Source organism: Labrus bergylta, chromosome 18 (genome assembly GCF_963930695.1).
Source record: "Labrus bergylta chromosome 18, fLabBer1.1, whole genome shotgun sequence".
Lineage (NCBI taxonomy): Eukaryota > Metazoa > Chordata > Actinopteri > Labriformes > Labridae > Labrus > Labrus bergylta.
Genome location: NC_089212.1, coordinates 16,054,723 through 16,070,409, shown reverse-complemented (window position 1 = coordinate 16,070,409; position 15,687 = coordinate 16,054,723). Strand labels below are relative to the sequence as shown.

Here is a 15,687-nt window from a genome sequence, read left to right as displayed (position 1 = left end):
ATGAAGTCTTCCAAGCGGGCGATCCAGGCTCGAACCCAACCGTAGCTCCTTTCCCGCATGTCATTCCCCACTCTCTCTCTCTCCCTGATTTCCGACTCTATCCGCTCTCTCAAATGAAGGCACAAAAAGCCCCAAAAATGATTCTTTAAAAAGGCTCCTCAGGCTTTACAACAATTATTGACAACAATTTCACGTCTATCACGCAGAACAGTGCTGAGGTGGAAAAGAGCATTAAAACTTACCTTCCAGTAAGAAAAGCCTTTTCTTCTGTGACGCCACATTCGCTTGTTTGCAGCTCCATTGTGCTGTAAATTGATCACATGTACAGAGAGTAGGGGAAAGGAATAGAATTACTTCATAACATAAAAAGTAGTTCTTTAGAAATGTACAGTTTAGGCCTTGGCATTTTTTCCCCTATTGGTCTTTTTTACGTCCCAGCAAATATCTAATTAAGAAATTTTCAGTCTGTCGATGTTTGGTGTCCTCTTACGACCAAAGAAACTGCTGACATGTGCAACTCTCCTACATTTGGCCTTGTCATGCGTTAATGTAAAGATCTCCACTTCACATAATCTTTCTTTTGTAATGACCAAAGCACCAGCAATTCAGGCAGCAACTCTGAATCACTTGTTTGCTGATATCAAAGGCACAAAAGAGTGACTTATTAGTCATTTCTTTTTCTTATTGTCAGTGTCCAGGCAACACAAACAAACGTGTATGATTAGGCCAAACATTCACTGCATGATGATCAGGCAAACAGAAGAACACTGCAGCTTATCTACGAGTCACTGAACGCTTTGCAAAATGAAATTTGACTGCAGAGTTTTTATATTGTACAGTGGTTGTTTTTTTTACCTGCTGTGGAGAAATTAATCTGTGTTGTGTTTGATAAGCATGATTTTTGATTCTATTTAAAGAACTGTAGTATAAAAAAATATATATAAGAAAATGAGTTTGTTTGATCTTTGTCTCGTATGTTTTCTTCTTTGGGTGATCAGTTTTTTAACAATCATTTTGTACACTTTAGTTGAATATTTTTTTTTTAATTCTGTCGCACAAAGCAGGACACAAGAGAAGAAACGGACACGTTGGGATATTGTGTAAATGGCTGACACGTCTTGTTGTTCTTTGTTTGAATGAATTTACTTCCAGCTTTGAAATCAGAACAGAGTTGAGAGCGAACAGAGTGGATAGAATGCAACAACCAAGTTTCAACCAAATCCTTCCTTCAGAGACACATTTAGCTACCATCACATCGGCCTATCATTCACTTTCTGCACATTATTCTCTAGGTAAGATTTGCATATTGCCAGAGCAACCCCCATCCATTTCCTCCCTCCCTCCCCCCCACCAAACCACACTGCTACCATTATCAAGTTCAACATCTCATATGTATATAGAAAGGGGGCATCTCCATGGAAACAAACCACAATAATAAATGTACCACCGTTCGTACTTTTTTTTTTTTTCTTTTTTTTTGAAAACCAAAAACGTATTAATAGAAACTGGGGGGTTCATGCATACTTGGGAGGTTCACAAAGCATTAGGATGACTAATAGATAGGACTACATTGTTTCATATCTATGTAAAACCTGGTGGCACATTTACAGATATGGGCCTGTTTTGTGAATGATCCCCATGTTTTTATGATCTCACATCCGAACAGGTAGAGAGAAACATACTCCTCGGTCACACTGGAGTTGTAGAGCAGACTGTTAATGTGTGTTGTAGATTAATTGCCCCCCCCCAAAAAAAAACAAAATCACCTTATCAGTTATGCATTATGCACTGGATGTGAATGAAAGAGGTAATTAAAGTTGCTCATTGTGGTTCAACATTAACACATTTTCAACATCTGGGAAGAAAAAAAGAAAAAAAAAAGGTTTGACACACAACACCAGTATGAACACTGTCATAAAAAGTGACTTTTTCCTTCTTTTTTTTTTAAATGATGCCAGTCAGGGGCAGGTGAGTCTGCAGCACCGTTGACCCATATTGTGCTTGTTATCATCAAACAATTAGGGGGGAAAAAAACCTAATCAACATAATAGAAAATATTAAAGGCTGACAAAAATGGTGTGCAAGATTCCTTCCTCCTTCTATAATATCAATAAAATACTCATTGTCATCAACAGCATCATCATCATCATCACCACAGCTTTTTAAATAATAAAACAGTAAAAACTTAGAAAACAAAAATATTTTCTTCTTAAGACTTGGACTGAACAGAGAACAAAGAGTTGCAACACCAGGCTGACTGAGTCTATAGGTGCACAGAGAGGATCACGACACCGAATTCTGCACCAAAGTCCCTTTGTCCATTAGTTCATTTTTATTTTTTATTTTTCATCCTCTGTTTGAGTTCATCAGTCCTTTCAACCTTTCTGTATCCCTCTTCTTCTTCTGCTCCTCTCCATTCACCTTCTTCTCCCTCTCTCTCTCTCTCTTCTCTCTGTCTGTCTTTTCTCTGATTCTTTCTTCCATTTTTCGCTGTCCAGCAGACTCAAATGTTGGCACAACATCTCTGCACCCTGCATCTTGACGTCGCGAGGTCACAGAAACATTGAGAGAACATTCCTGGGTCCTCGTGTCTGTGCATCTGCATGTCCATCCTCTTCTGGCTCCTCCTCTAGCTCTCCTCCCTCTGCTGCTCAGGTGAGATTAGGATGTACTGATTCTGCCTATTTCTTGTCTGATGGCTGCAAGAAAGGGACAAAGTCTTTTAGAAAGTGCTTTGCATTCATTTCATGCACTAGAAAATAGAGGGGGAAATAGAATTTAAATCATCTAAAATGTGAATGGTGTCAAGGAGCTTTTCTTAAGTTAGGGTCTGACTCAAAGTAATCACATTTGACTGCGGGGGAGAAAACCAGTGTGTGGAAAAGATTAAAGCTTAAATGACATGCTTTGAACCCCCCAGATAACGCAATAAACTTTACAAGCGCTGCAGTGCTCACCGTTTATGATTTCATCTTTCACCTTATGCAACTCGCGTACAACTTCATCCAAAATTTCCTGCAAAACAAGAAATGCAGGGTGTGTAAAAGCCTTAGTTCTCTACACTGTACAAATCCCCTTAAATACTTAATGTAGCAAAACAGGCTAGAAAATCATACCAACCTGTTTCATCCTGTCAAACTCTGTGTCTGATTCACTAGTGCTGCCGATGGGTCTCACTCTGCAGTACAAAAGAATTCATTGAGTGAAAACAAATGCAGCCATTTTTTTAAGTGAATAAGCATCAGCACTTCTTATTTAAGGGTTGCGTGTCTTATATGCACCAGTGCCTGTAGTGTACCTTTACAGTTTATACTTAAACCCCTGGGGTTAATTCTGGAGTTGTAATTTTTGATATTTCCGCACACTTTTACTGCACTCCTCCGACTCTCTACACACCTGGACACCAGTGATGACTTGTCCGCAGAGTTGGATCGCTCCCATGGCTTTTTCACAGCATCTGGTAAGTGTGATAAAATACACCACATACAGTAAGAATGTAGCACGATATCTTAAAAATCTGTAGTTTTCACATCACAGAAATCAATAATGTAGCTTCTATATTATACAAGTATTTTTTTCTGTACCTGTTGAGTTCTGCTGACCTGGTCCTCGACCGCTAGAGTCGTCCTGCAGGACAGTGAGATATTTATTAGCACATTAACATAATCATATGGATTACTGCTCATTTGCCTTCTTGCTTAAATGAGAAATGTTTTAAATGAGAAAATTGATGCCACTCACATATATAGGCTTATATATATATATATATACACACACACACACACACACACACACACACACACACACACACACACACATGTTTTATATAAAGCATTTGCCAGTCACTGGTTAGCTTAGCCTAGCACAAAGACCGAAAATGTAGGGCAAAGCTAGCTATGCTTTGTGTACAAACCCTTTTTAAGCTAACTAATTCACACATGGTTTAAAAACACCAAGATGTGGTTTAGATACGTTTACATTTTCACGCTTCTTTTTTTTGTATAGACTAAACAAATTGGAGTATTTAATAATACGTTTTTAGTCTGGTTTTTAAAAACTGATCTCAGTGTTTTTATGCGTCTAAATGGTATTTGTTATTTCTTTGTGTGTGGTGTCTTGACTGTGATCGCAGTTGCTGCTGTGACGATGTAATGTCCTGCAAAGGTTTAATAAAGTACCTATCTATCTAAGCTGTAGATGGGCTGGTACAGTATGAGGAATTTGAAAGCTCTTTCCCCTGCTTTAAGTCTATGCTAAGCTAACTGGCTGCTAGACCAATCTTCATATCTAACATTTACAGTAACAATAACAGTTTACCCAAATGTTGAATCATTGCTTTAAGGCACAAGACTTACTTCATCAGGTTTCTCTGAAGCTTTCCGTCTGTAAAACAGGAAACAAAAAAGTGTGAGATGCACATGCAGATATTTCAGTGACTGTTACATAAACACTGGCCATGGATAATGCAAAATAGCTCTAGGGCTTTTTGCTTTTGCAGAATCCATTCACTCCAGGTAAAGTGGAACTAGGAAGAGCAACATTTTTAAGGCTGACAGAACAGGTATTTCCTTGTGTTCCTCAGTATGATTAATAGAGGGGAGAGGTGAAGGGTGTGTATTTGTACAGCCTCTTTACCTGCGAGCTAGTAAGGCATTCATCTCCTGCATCAAGCCCTCCCCACCACCACCACTGCCACCACTGGACCGGTTGGAGTCGCTTTTGCCACCAGACCCCGGCGGACTGCTCTCGTCCTGAGGAACACAGTATAATATGGGTTTCGGATGTCTTATTTGTGGTAGTTTCTTTACCTTACCCTCCCCTCCTTTTAAATACACAAATGTCAAGGCTTCAACAATTAAACTCCGAGATAAAACCAGAAACACTGGATCTTTATCGCCTGAGCTTTAACCTCATCTCACCCTATGTACTTTACGCAGTTTGGCTCCAGCCAGTGCGGCAGCCAGTCCTGAGGGTTGTTGCTGGAGCCCCGGCGGGCCCCCTGGAGGCCCTCCACCAGTTGGCAGTGGAGGGGGCATAGGTGGGGGCACTGCCATCGGGGGCGGTGGACCCGGAGGTGGTGGAGGGGCTGGAGGACCAGCCATGGGTGCTGGAGCTAGAGCTGGAGGAGGAGCCACAGAAAGCATGGCGGGGTGACCTGCAGAGACAGGGGGGCCTGGGAGGGGCAAAGTTTGGTTCTGGTTAATGGCTGTGGGGTCGACTGATCTTTTTTGGCCCCTTGAAAGATTACTTGAAGAACCTCTGACCGTCTCTTTGTATAACTAAAACCAAACAAGTGCCTAATACTGGACAGATTTTTCTTTGGCAGCAATGGTACAGAACTGTGTTTAGAGAGAGAGAGAGGAATATTAGCAATTTGGTGAATTAGCTGTTTATAAATTATTGGCAAATCTGTAAGAAATTAAAGTTTTAAATTATAGACATTGCAGCCGCTGATTTTATTCAAACCTGAAAGTTAATTTATTATCTCATTGTAAGTAAGTTGCAGGCAGGGACCGTTTTGAATCGTCCTTGGAGCTTCTTATTATTCTTTCACAGAGCCGATGGCAGTAAAAGTGACAGTGGCAGCCAAATAAAACAATAATAAACATATTCATTCTGTGCCGTTGCGATGACCTAATTAAAACTCACTACCTGCAACTGAACAACCTTGTGACAAAGTTTCTTTCCAACCATAATGATGTACAATTGAAACTACTCTGTAAACACACTGAGTCTTCAAGCTGATGGTAAGGTTTACTTTTGTAGGGCATGTAGTCACATCAGTGTTAAGTTGAGTCTCTTTCGTAATCACTTCCTATTCTCCTCACAGTAGGTTTAGACTGTCACTGTTCTACACGAGGGATGATGTAGTACTGCTGCCATTTTTGAGGATTTTGTTTTTCCATCAGTGATGTTTTCAGGAGGTGAAACCTTGTTGATCTGGACTGAGGTCAGGTGACTGACTTTGCTTGTCAACAATACTGAAATTACTGGGTTTGTTTATTGCCTGTATGTTTATAAGACATTTTGTCAAATTAAGTACGACACAATTATAAATATGAATAAATGTTAAGTGTATTATATTTAGATCTTTGAGGCTCACTGTCACACTTTTGTTCTTAGTTAGATATGACATGACATTTGTAAGGCTTATTGCCCTTTTTTTATTCTACAGATATTCATCAATTATATTAGCTCGTTGAATTCTCGCTCATTTTACTAACTTCAGGCCTTTGTTGGATTTTGTGCACGCTTGTTTCCCTTGATGCCGTGGACCTGCATGACTCAAACATACAGTTATATTATCAGTCTTAACTAAAATATCATTATTCAAGTTTTTATTGCTAACATTAGTCATATTTCTACTATAATTAATACCATTGCTACGAGAAGTCCTTATTATTAGTCCGGTTGTTTTCTTGTTGTTGTTGTTGTTGTTGCAGTCTGTACATGTCCCTGTCTATCAGTCTGTTTTCCTCTTCTCATTTCTATTTTCCTGGCTCTCCCACTATCTCACTTTTTCTCAGCCAAACTCAGTCAGATGGCACTTCACTAATACGTCTGGTTCTGCTTGAGGTTTCCACCTTTAAAATCAAGTTTTTCCTTGAGATTGTTGCCAAGTGCTTGCTCATGGTGTATTTATGTCGGGTCTCTCTAAATAATATAACAAAAAAAGTAAAATCTAGACCTGCTCCTTATGCCAAGTGTTATTAGATAACTACTGATATTGTTTGGCTCTTTATAAACTAATATTGATTTATTGATTGATTGAATTATTACATTTTGCACCATTCTAACTGTTCTGCCTAATAATTTCAGAGGTTGGGCAGATATCCTGGGATTAATGTGAATAAATCGATAACTAATAACTATCATCATTGATAACAGTTTTTTTTATCTGATAGAAACTGTGTGCATATGATATAAGTTCCCTTTTGTAGTGATCCTGTGTAACATTAATGGTGATGTGCATTCACTGAAGTAAAAAAATACCTCCCCTAACACATACCGCCCCCCCACCCCACACACACACACACACACATATATAAGACATGTACACAGCGAACACATGTAACATCCCTCTGCTGAGAGACTACCCCCTCCTCTCTCCTCCTCATACTTACTGCTGCTGGCCATGGGGGCCTGCTGGGGGACTGGGGAGGGGGTCTTCTTGGGCGAGCCCCCGTCAGACATGGCAGTGTAAGAGGGGGGCGAGGAGGAGGAGGAGGAGGTGTTGGTGGTGTTGGGGGGCTGGGCCTGCTGGTAGTACACTTGCTGCTGCTGCTGCTGCTGCTGCTGCTGCTGCTGTTGTTGTTGTGGTGGCGGATGCTGCTGCTGCTGAGGGTGGAAGGTGGATGGGTACTGAGGGGCGGGGCCTGTCTGGCCTGTCAGAGGAGGCAGGGGGACGGCCTCGCAGTACTGTGGGGTGAGTGGCAGGTGCTGAGAGTGAGGATTGTAGGAATCGTCTGGTTGGCCGTTGGAGTGAGGGTGGTGCTGGTGCTGGTGCTGGTGCTGAGGGTACTGGTGAGGGCTAGATGCAGACCCGTGGTCGAGAGATGGGGCTTTCATTCTGGGGTTCAGGGGTGGGAGGGGGTGAGCCATGGGGAGGACAGGCTGTGGGGGCATGCCCTGCTTCACAGGCATGGCCATCATGACCGGAGGGGAGGAGGAGGGGGGCATCTGGGCGTACATTTGCTGCAAATGGGAAGCAGACCAGGTGCCATGTTTTGGCGGGAGCATGATGTCTTGTTGCTGCAGCTGCTGTTGCAGGAGTAGGTGGCGGGCAGCCGTGGGGGGAGACAAGGGGATTTGACGGACCTGTCGGCCCATAGTGGCCACTCCTGCCTGAACGGGGGAAAAGGCGGAGGCGAGCGAGGTGGAGAGCTGGGAGGAGAGCTGGGCCTTGTCCCTAGCAGCCCCCGCCTCTTTCTCCTGCGAGGGAGAGGAGGCGGAGGAGGGAGGTGAGGAGGAGGAGGCCACGCGGACGTAGGATGGTGGCAGTGTGCTAGCCCTGTACTGTCTGTACTCGGGTGGAGTGTCTGGGTGGGTGGGAGGGGTGGAGACTTTATATTGGAGAGTGGAAACGACTGTGACGGGCAGAGAGAGAAAGACAGAGAGAGAGAGAGAGAGAGAGAGAGAGAGTGTGAGCGATGGAGAGAGAGAAGAGAGAGAGAGAGAGAGAGAGAGAGAGAGAGAGAGAGAGAGAGAGAGGAAGAGGAGATGCAGACGAAGAGGAGGACGAAAGGAGGGCAACAAACAAAGGAAAACAGAAAAGAGAAAAACGTGAGAAGAATGAAAAGCAAACAACTGAGCAACCAAGCAAGTAAGATGAGAAAATCAGGAGCAATCCAAAAAACGGAAGCCAGTAGCAAATAAGAAAGAATCAAAATATCATAAAGAATAACAAGCAGCAGAATGCAACATGACTGAGCCATGATCAGAAAGCATTATGGCATTTCCCCCCAACAGTAGCTGGAAGAAAGAGATGGCAGTAGAGCATGTTGCAGGGACAGGAGGGTTCTGGCATCGCCACTGACAGCGAGGACAAAGGAGGATGTTGAAGTCTGTATGTGCGTTTACGGGGCAGACTTGAACATTTATATGTGTATGGATAAAAAAGCAGAAGGGCGTACAGACTGGGGAAGTTGTGGTTGGGACTAAGGCGGGAGACACTAACACATAGAACAGTTGGGAAAGCCTGTTTACCTCCAAGAAACCTACCGTGTCAGATGACTTCATCATTATTAAATACCTGAGAATCCAGTACCTGTTTGCTGAGGGAGAGTAAAGTGTGCTCTGCCTGACCCAATACTGAAGTTCCCTGATTAGCACAGCACGACAAAGAAGAACAAATACCCGTTGACAACCCCTGCAAGGTTGTTTATTGACAGTTGGAGTGTTTCTGTGGTAGGTTTCTTTTCTCCCTTAATGTTTGTCGAGCTCAGAGCAAGCAGAGGATCTTCAGAGCAGTGTGAGTAGGAAAGAGTGTTTGAGAGAGGGCGTGTGTGTTTGTGTGTGTGTGTGTGTTTGTGTGTGTGTGTGTGTTTGTCTTAGCCGTACCTGATCCAGATGTCCGTCGCTCCCTCTCCTTGTGCACCATCTGATGCTGCTCCATCATCCTGTGAAATGCAAGGATGTCACTGTTCTTAATGACGATTCTCGACAAATGATAAATGACTATAATTATGATTAATGATTATTGTGGATTAATTAACTGTTTTTTATCAACATTAGAAGATTAGGGGGAACAGTGAGTCACAGTTTTGTATTTCAGTGTATATTTGTTCTTCGTGTGCTTTACTTTTTTTTTAAATCTCATATTATTAATCTAATGCAAAGGCAGCCACATGTGTGCTCGTGTATCATACCTCCTCTGTGCCTCGCTCTCTTCTGAGGATGGCCCATTTTGGCGCTGGACGACTGGACCTAAAAGACAAAAGCCACATGATTTAGGTCGTTGGATCTTAACTAGTAAAGCCTCAGGACCCATCACAGACTACTTAATGAGAAATTGTGACCAAAATGTAGATATTTCTCGACCAATCAGATTTATCTAATGAATATTAGTGAAGTGTGGCTCTCGGACAGTAAAAAACATGTGCCAGAAAAAAAAGAGACGGAACAAACCCAACATGTTTAAAAAGCCTTTCATAGACTTTCTGACAAACATTTTTTCCAGGCACACGTCCCACACACCCAAACGTCTCTGTGACCCACTTTTGGGTCCCAACCCACCACTTTGGTTGTAAACACAAGCCAAAGGATTATGAGCCTTGTATATGTTTTACTATCATTGTTAAAAGAATACAGGTCAGGCAGCCGTAGAAATGTTAGTCTAAGGGCGGTTGTGATCGGTATTTTTTAAACAATTCTGCAGTTTTCAAGACTAAAGATAAATATAAATGAGAGAGAAATAGATTCATGTTTGAAATAATTATCAGCAGCTTTAAATACCCCCAGGCATCAGTTCTCTAAAGGCTGTAAGACTCCCCTTTAACACTGACTATAGGCTTTTACATGCTTGAAACACCATTGACAGTCGAAAGACAACAACACACTATATGAGCATACTAATGTCTCTTTAAAATCGTCTCAATCGTCTGTCCTCCCTTTCCTGTCTAAATTGGCTCACCTACTACTTCTTCTTGGTAGTTACTCCTTCCCTCTCCACCTGCTGCCTCCTTGTTCCTGATTTTGTCTTCCTCCATTTCTTTAGTTTTCCTATCCTCACCTCCCCTTTCCTGAAATGAACTGTAAATGCAATTTTTGACCTTTTAACACGACTTTCATTGTTCCTCACTCTTTCTCTTCCTCTGTATCATGAAACATGTTTTTACATTGTAGTTTGTCTCAATAACAGATATGCCCCTTTAAAGTCACTCTGTACTATTAAAATGTGGAGTTGCCTTGTGTATTTCTGTGCGTTTGTAATGTAGGTTTTAGGACACGTATAACCCTGGATGACCTACACAACACTCCATTCAGTCTTTGTACATGAACTAGAACAACAGGATAATTCTGAGATAATCATCCTCATAAAGCAGCAACCAGTAGTCAAAGCAGGAGCTGTGTTTACTGAATGAACAGACAGCAAGCATCATGTGAGGCACTTTGCCCTGGGGAGCCAACAAGCTGTTTATAATGTAATGTGCTCAACATGTTGCCAGCCACAGGAATTTCCATTGTACACTACAGCAGTCATGACTTTAAAAAAAAAAATACATCAAACAAATATGAAATAGAAAAGTATTTAACTCAAGCTGAAGTATAAAAAGCTTCCTGCAGAGCCTCGTTCTGGGACGGCTATTAACAGGAAGCATCCGGGAGAGCGCTGATCGCATATCACCAGAATACCAGTCATTAAATTGCAACGCCCACTGTGACACTAAGAGCACCCATGGGTGATATTTCCGTTTGCTGTGTCTGGAGCATGGGGTTAGCAGCAGTGGGGGGGGGGGGGCAGAGCTGTGGCTTCAGACTACACGGTCTGGATCACAGTGAGGGTAAATAATACACACAACTTTTGTAAACATTTCATCCAACCAAATGTTATGTTTGCGTTCACACGAGACAGCTAAATCATTGTAATTTTACGTTCAATGTGTCCATTGTGCTGTCAGATAGAGAATGAGTCATTTGACGGTTCCTTCTTTTCTTGCTAAATTCTGGTATTGTTCACTAGTACCTGTTTTTAGCGTAATTTAACCTTTCAGGCCACAGGAACCATACAAATGATCATTACACTGCTTACTGTTTGCTCTGACCGGCCGAAAGTTAATACTTCTTTTAAAATGTGCTCTATGATAAGATAGGAGAGGTTTTAGGTTAAGGTAACATCAGAAAAGAGGCATTTAAATGCAATCAATACCTGGTGGTAGCTACAGAGCTAACTTCAGCTGTTATCAGTCAGAACAGGAGACTGTGGATTATTAAACATGTTGTTTTCCTTCTTGGATTTCCCTTTCTGTTGTATTTTCAGTTTCTCATGAATAACGAAGCTTTGAAACGATAACTATTTTAGAAATGTTCCTTATCCATCTTGAAAATGAGAATGTGTTCAAAACTTGTAAAGAAAATAATCCTTGGAACAGAGAAACAATTAACAAAAGATCACATAAGATCAACATAAGATCAAAGAAGAACACTATGGGGGACTAGAGAAAGACTCTGACAACACAGACTCTGTTTACCTACCAACACGTCATGCCTATTTTTAGCTGTTTGTTCGCACCAGCAGAAATATGTCTTGCAGAAACATTAAGCTTCAGTAGAGATGTAAACACAGCAAACACACTATAAAGACAGATTGTTTTTGTTACGGTGAAACTTTTTTTTTTTTTTTTTTTTTAGGGACTCTCTCTTCAAAAACCGCCATGAGCTTTTTCTTTCATCAACACTTTACAACCTTTCTGGAGACAATAATGACCCTCACTCCCTAAGAGTTTTGCTGTACTTCATGTGTTTCCATAGTGAAGGTCAAGAAAGAACAGGAAGCCCAGGAGGACAGGAGGGCCTGATCGGACATGTTAGCTCAGGAGACTGTTGTGTGTTCATGTGTGTGATTTCTCTTAATGTGATTCAACATCAGTTAGTTATTCCTCCCTGTTGTTCATGGTCATTCTTTAATAACTCACACAACCACTTCATTAAAATATGGATAACTAACAATAAGACCAAAACAGACAGGTGGACACAGTGAGTGTTCCCTGTAAGTCGTGTATGGTTATATACTTTTCATTTATCATCTCAGCTTTCCTCCACGTGCTGATAAAAAGACTTTGGGTGTAGGTAATGATCACCTGTCTCAGCCAATGGTCTAAACTGATACCAGCATAGGAGCCCTTTTTTTTTTTATCAGCTTCTCAGAGATAGCAAAAGAAGAACTTGCTAAAGTTCTACCAGACAAACTTTTCTCCAACCTCGAACCGTTATAGGCCAAGAAAAAAAAAATCACACATCCATTAAAGATTTCAATCTTTGGTTGAACTGCTATCGAGACATAGACAAAGACGAGACTTAAACTAAAAAAGGGAATACAGCCACAGGCAACCGAGAATAAATAATCTAGCAAAGCAAAAAAAAATGTTTGATCTAAATACTGATATGCAAAATAACTACAGCTTTAAAAGAGTGAGGAAAAGTAGAGTATGTCTGGAATGTAGTGGAGTGGAGAGGTTAGGAAGAAAACAAAGGAATACGGTTCAGTACACACGCCTCAAAGCGGTATTTAACTTCTAACTTAGGTCAATTTACTTATTCACTCTGCATCGCTGTAGGTAACAATTGCCCAGCAGACCAAAACAAATGACTGATGTTCAACTTGTGTAACTATTGGAAGAAGAAAAAAAACACTACTGGTGGACATATTTCTCTACAGCCCAACACTTACTGAGGATGATGATGGCTGAAGAAACTCTTCTGAGAACACCAGGTGAAAACTCTGGAGTCCGCATGATCACAAAGCTAATCTGCAGTATGTTACACTTTTACTTTCTATGTTACTCTATCACTTTGTTCAGTTAGAATTAGTACAAGAAAAAAGGTTAAATAAGCAAGGAAGCCAAGAATCGAGACACTTTTGCCTTGCATGACGAGGCCCATGATCCAAAATCCAAAAGGCACCCAAATAAAGGAGGGCTGCAATGTGAGCATGGCGGGGTACGACATCAAGGCACCGTACGGGATATTTTAACACCCAGTGGGTGGGTCAGAAGGAAGGATGAGGTGTCATTGCCGTTAAACACTCAAGATATATTCTCCCAATATGTTTCACACACACACACACGCACACACACACAGAGCTTAAAAGTAGCACGTAACTAGAGCTACTCAGAAGCTATCAAGTCAACCAAGAGTAGGCGTATGTTCAGATTAATTAAAATTGGCCCACGCTTCACCCACCCTGCAAAACATCCCCATAAATCTGTGAATGTAACTAAATGCCTTTTATAATGAGTGTTTTGTTATGAAAAACTAATGAATTGAAATCATAATTAAGGTGCAAATCGTTTTTTTTTTTTTTTTTAAGCAACCATTTTTGTCAACTACCAGTACCCCTGGTACTGTGGTTACTCTGTGGTTTATTGTACTGAGTGTATCTGCAGTATATTTACTGACCAGCAGAGGGAGGTAGAGATTATTCAAGCAGTTACATGTTCTTAACTCAACATTGCAGATGCAGAAATCATCAATATTTTAAGTTCATGTGGCTTTTTAACGTAAATATCCTCACAGCTGTATTTGGTGAACAAACACCCATTAAAGATTGCTGTAGTCAAAACAAACATTACAACTATGTGGATTTTCTGTTTGTGGTTACCTGACATTCTTCTGAGAGTGAAAATAGACTTCAATTGATCACAGATGCCACTAAAAGAAAGTTGGTTGTGATTTAAGTGGAGATCAAATTGAGGCTCCATTAGAAGGTTTCTAACACTTAACAATACTTCTATATCTTATTAGTTTCTACAGACGAGATATTTAATTAGACTTATCAGTCAAAGTGCCAGGAGTTGCCCCTCACAGATGACGTGTGACAAATAAAAATCTGAGCCTCATTGCTTTATTGAGGATAGTCATTTAAAAAAAAATACAAAAAAATAGAGTTGACCTTATAACGAGACATATTGAATAGTGGATAAAAAAAGGTGAATATATTCCATGCATGATGAATTCTTACCTCCACCGTCAGGTGAGCTGAGGACATTGAGGGCAAACAACATGGCGTTGGAGAAGGTGGTGGCCTCCTCCTTACTGGCAAAGTTCAGCCCATAGACCTGCCGGGCATCACGCCACTGATGGAAGGTCGGGGTGGCCTGGTTGTATTTCAGGCCCTTCACTATCGAGTAGTTTATCACCACCTGCAACAGGGCGGCGAAAATTGTGAAAATTGACATCGACATATTGCAGCTGATTGGTCACTCGTAAAGGAGAATATGATGATTGCGTTAAGGTAACTTTTGATGAAATATGTCATCTAAAAATTCATGAAACTACAATACTTGTATACTGGGTCAACATTTGTTAAGAGTTGTAAAAACCATTGTACCGAGACAGGGTTGGGCGATATATTTTGAGAATATCGATCATGTTATAATTGATAGATCAGAAAAGAGGACGAGTAAAATATCTGCAGTGTATCTTGTGGCCTTAACTGTGAAGTTTGCTCTGCTCAATCACGTTTATTGTGTTGTGTTGGGAAGAATTTTAATAGCATAGAAATGAGCAAATGCAAACAATTGGACATTTGTCGGGCTTTTGGGAATGAAAAGCAGCTTTGCAGTGAAGCTTGTGCTGAGTGTTATTCTAGCACCGAGGCTGCTCATGTTAGTACTGCAAGCATTTGTGGCCGTCAGAAGGCTAGAGCCAGCTAGTCCATGATGAAGCCTGTTAGACATCCTCCATCAGTGTCTTTTTTCTCAGATATTCTCCCCAAACAACAGCAAACATCCACCTCCACTTCTCCAGATGACAGTGAATTCATTAAAGCTGATGAGCTCAAAAAGGAATCTGACTCTGTCAAACTGAACATGTTTCAGGCTACATTCAAGCTCAATGCCGACTTTTGAGATGAGATGAGATGAGATTCAACTTTATTGTCATTACACATATACAAGTATAGAGTAACGAAATGAGGTTTGGCATCTCACCAGAAGTGCAAATAAGCAGAAAGTGCAAGAGTCTGTGCTATGTACAGTAATTACAAAATTTACAGATGTAGACAAAAAAAGTGAATTATTAGGTATATCTGGATGGCTGGATTTTACGTCACGTTTCTCTGGAATAGTGTTAATGGTATATAATAGTTCAGTACATTGCTCCCAATATTTACCTAGCAGTTGTTTTTAAGGCCAGTTGTCTGGCTTCTTGTGGTTAATTCTAATTTTGGTGTTATATCGTGTGGGTAGCTTTAATGCACTGGCTTTCTCTCTGTCTTTCTCTCTGGCTTTCTCTCTGTCTTTCTCTCTGGCCCGCTCAGTCATTGGGATCGCCCATGTGTGTGTTGAACCTAGAAGATAAATGTGTCCTGCATGCACTGGAATGGTTCTTGTGCATTATAGGAAATGTAATCCTGCTGGGTCCACTGTTCATACAAACCTTCACAGGATATTGTACACTTTTTCTCAGATATCTCTCATACCTTCGGAGATAAAGAACCACTATCTGTAGACACTTCCACATCCTGAT

At 41.1% G+C, this 15,687-nt stretch overlaps 1 protein-coding gene across 4 annotated transcripts in view; it reads right to left on the bottom strand.

Annotated features, from left to right (window-relative positions):
* Window positions 1-1,094: 1,094 nt before the first annotated feature.
* evla (Enah/Vasp-like a) overlaps window positions 1,095-15,687 on the bottom strand; it is a 39,511-nt gene continuing 24,918 nt past the window's right edge. For 3 of the 4 annotated variants that reach the window (XM_065966251.1, XM_065966250.1, XM_029280466.2), the window contains exons 3-14: window positions 14,180-14,360; window positions 9,369-9,426; window positions 9,061-9,119; window positions 7,125-8,087; window positions 4,920-5,173; window positions 4,636-4,751; window positions 4,356-4,383; window positions 3,585-3,627; window positions 3,397-3,457; window positions 3,121-3,178; window positions 2,958-3,015; window positions 1,095-2,699 (exon numbers count right to left, since the gene is read on the bottom strand). In XM_065966251.1, coding sequence (XP_065822323.1) covers window positions 2,662-2,699; window positions 2,958-3,015; window positions 3,121-3,178; window positions 3,397-3,457; window positions 3,585-3,627; window positions 4,356-4,383; window positions 4,636-4,751; window positions 4,920-5,173; window positions 7,125-8,087; window positions 9,061-9,119; window positions 9,369-9,426; window positions 14,180-14,360 — 1,917 coding nt within the window. In that variant the 3' untranslated portion in view covers window positions 1,095-2,661. The remainder of the gene's footprint in view (window positions 2,700-2,957; window positions 3,016-3,120; window positions 3,179-3,396; window positions 3,458-3,584; window positions 3,628-4,355; window positions 4,384-4,635; window positions 4,752-4,919; window positions 5,174-7,124; window positions 8,088-9,060; window positions 9,120-9,368; window positions 9,427-14,179; window positions 14,361-15,687) is intronic. The other variant, XM_065966252.1, reaches the window with a different exon arrangement.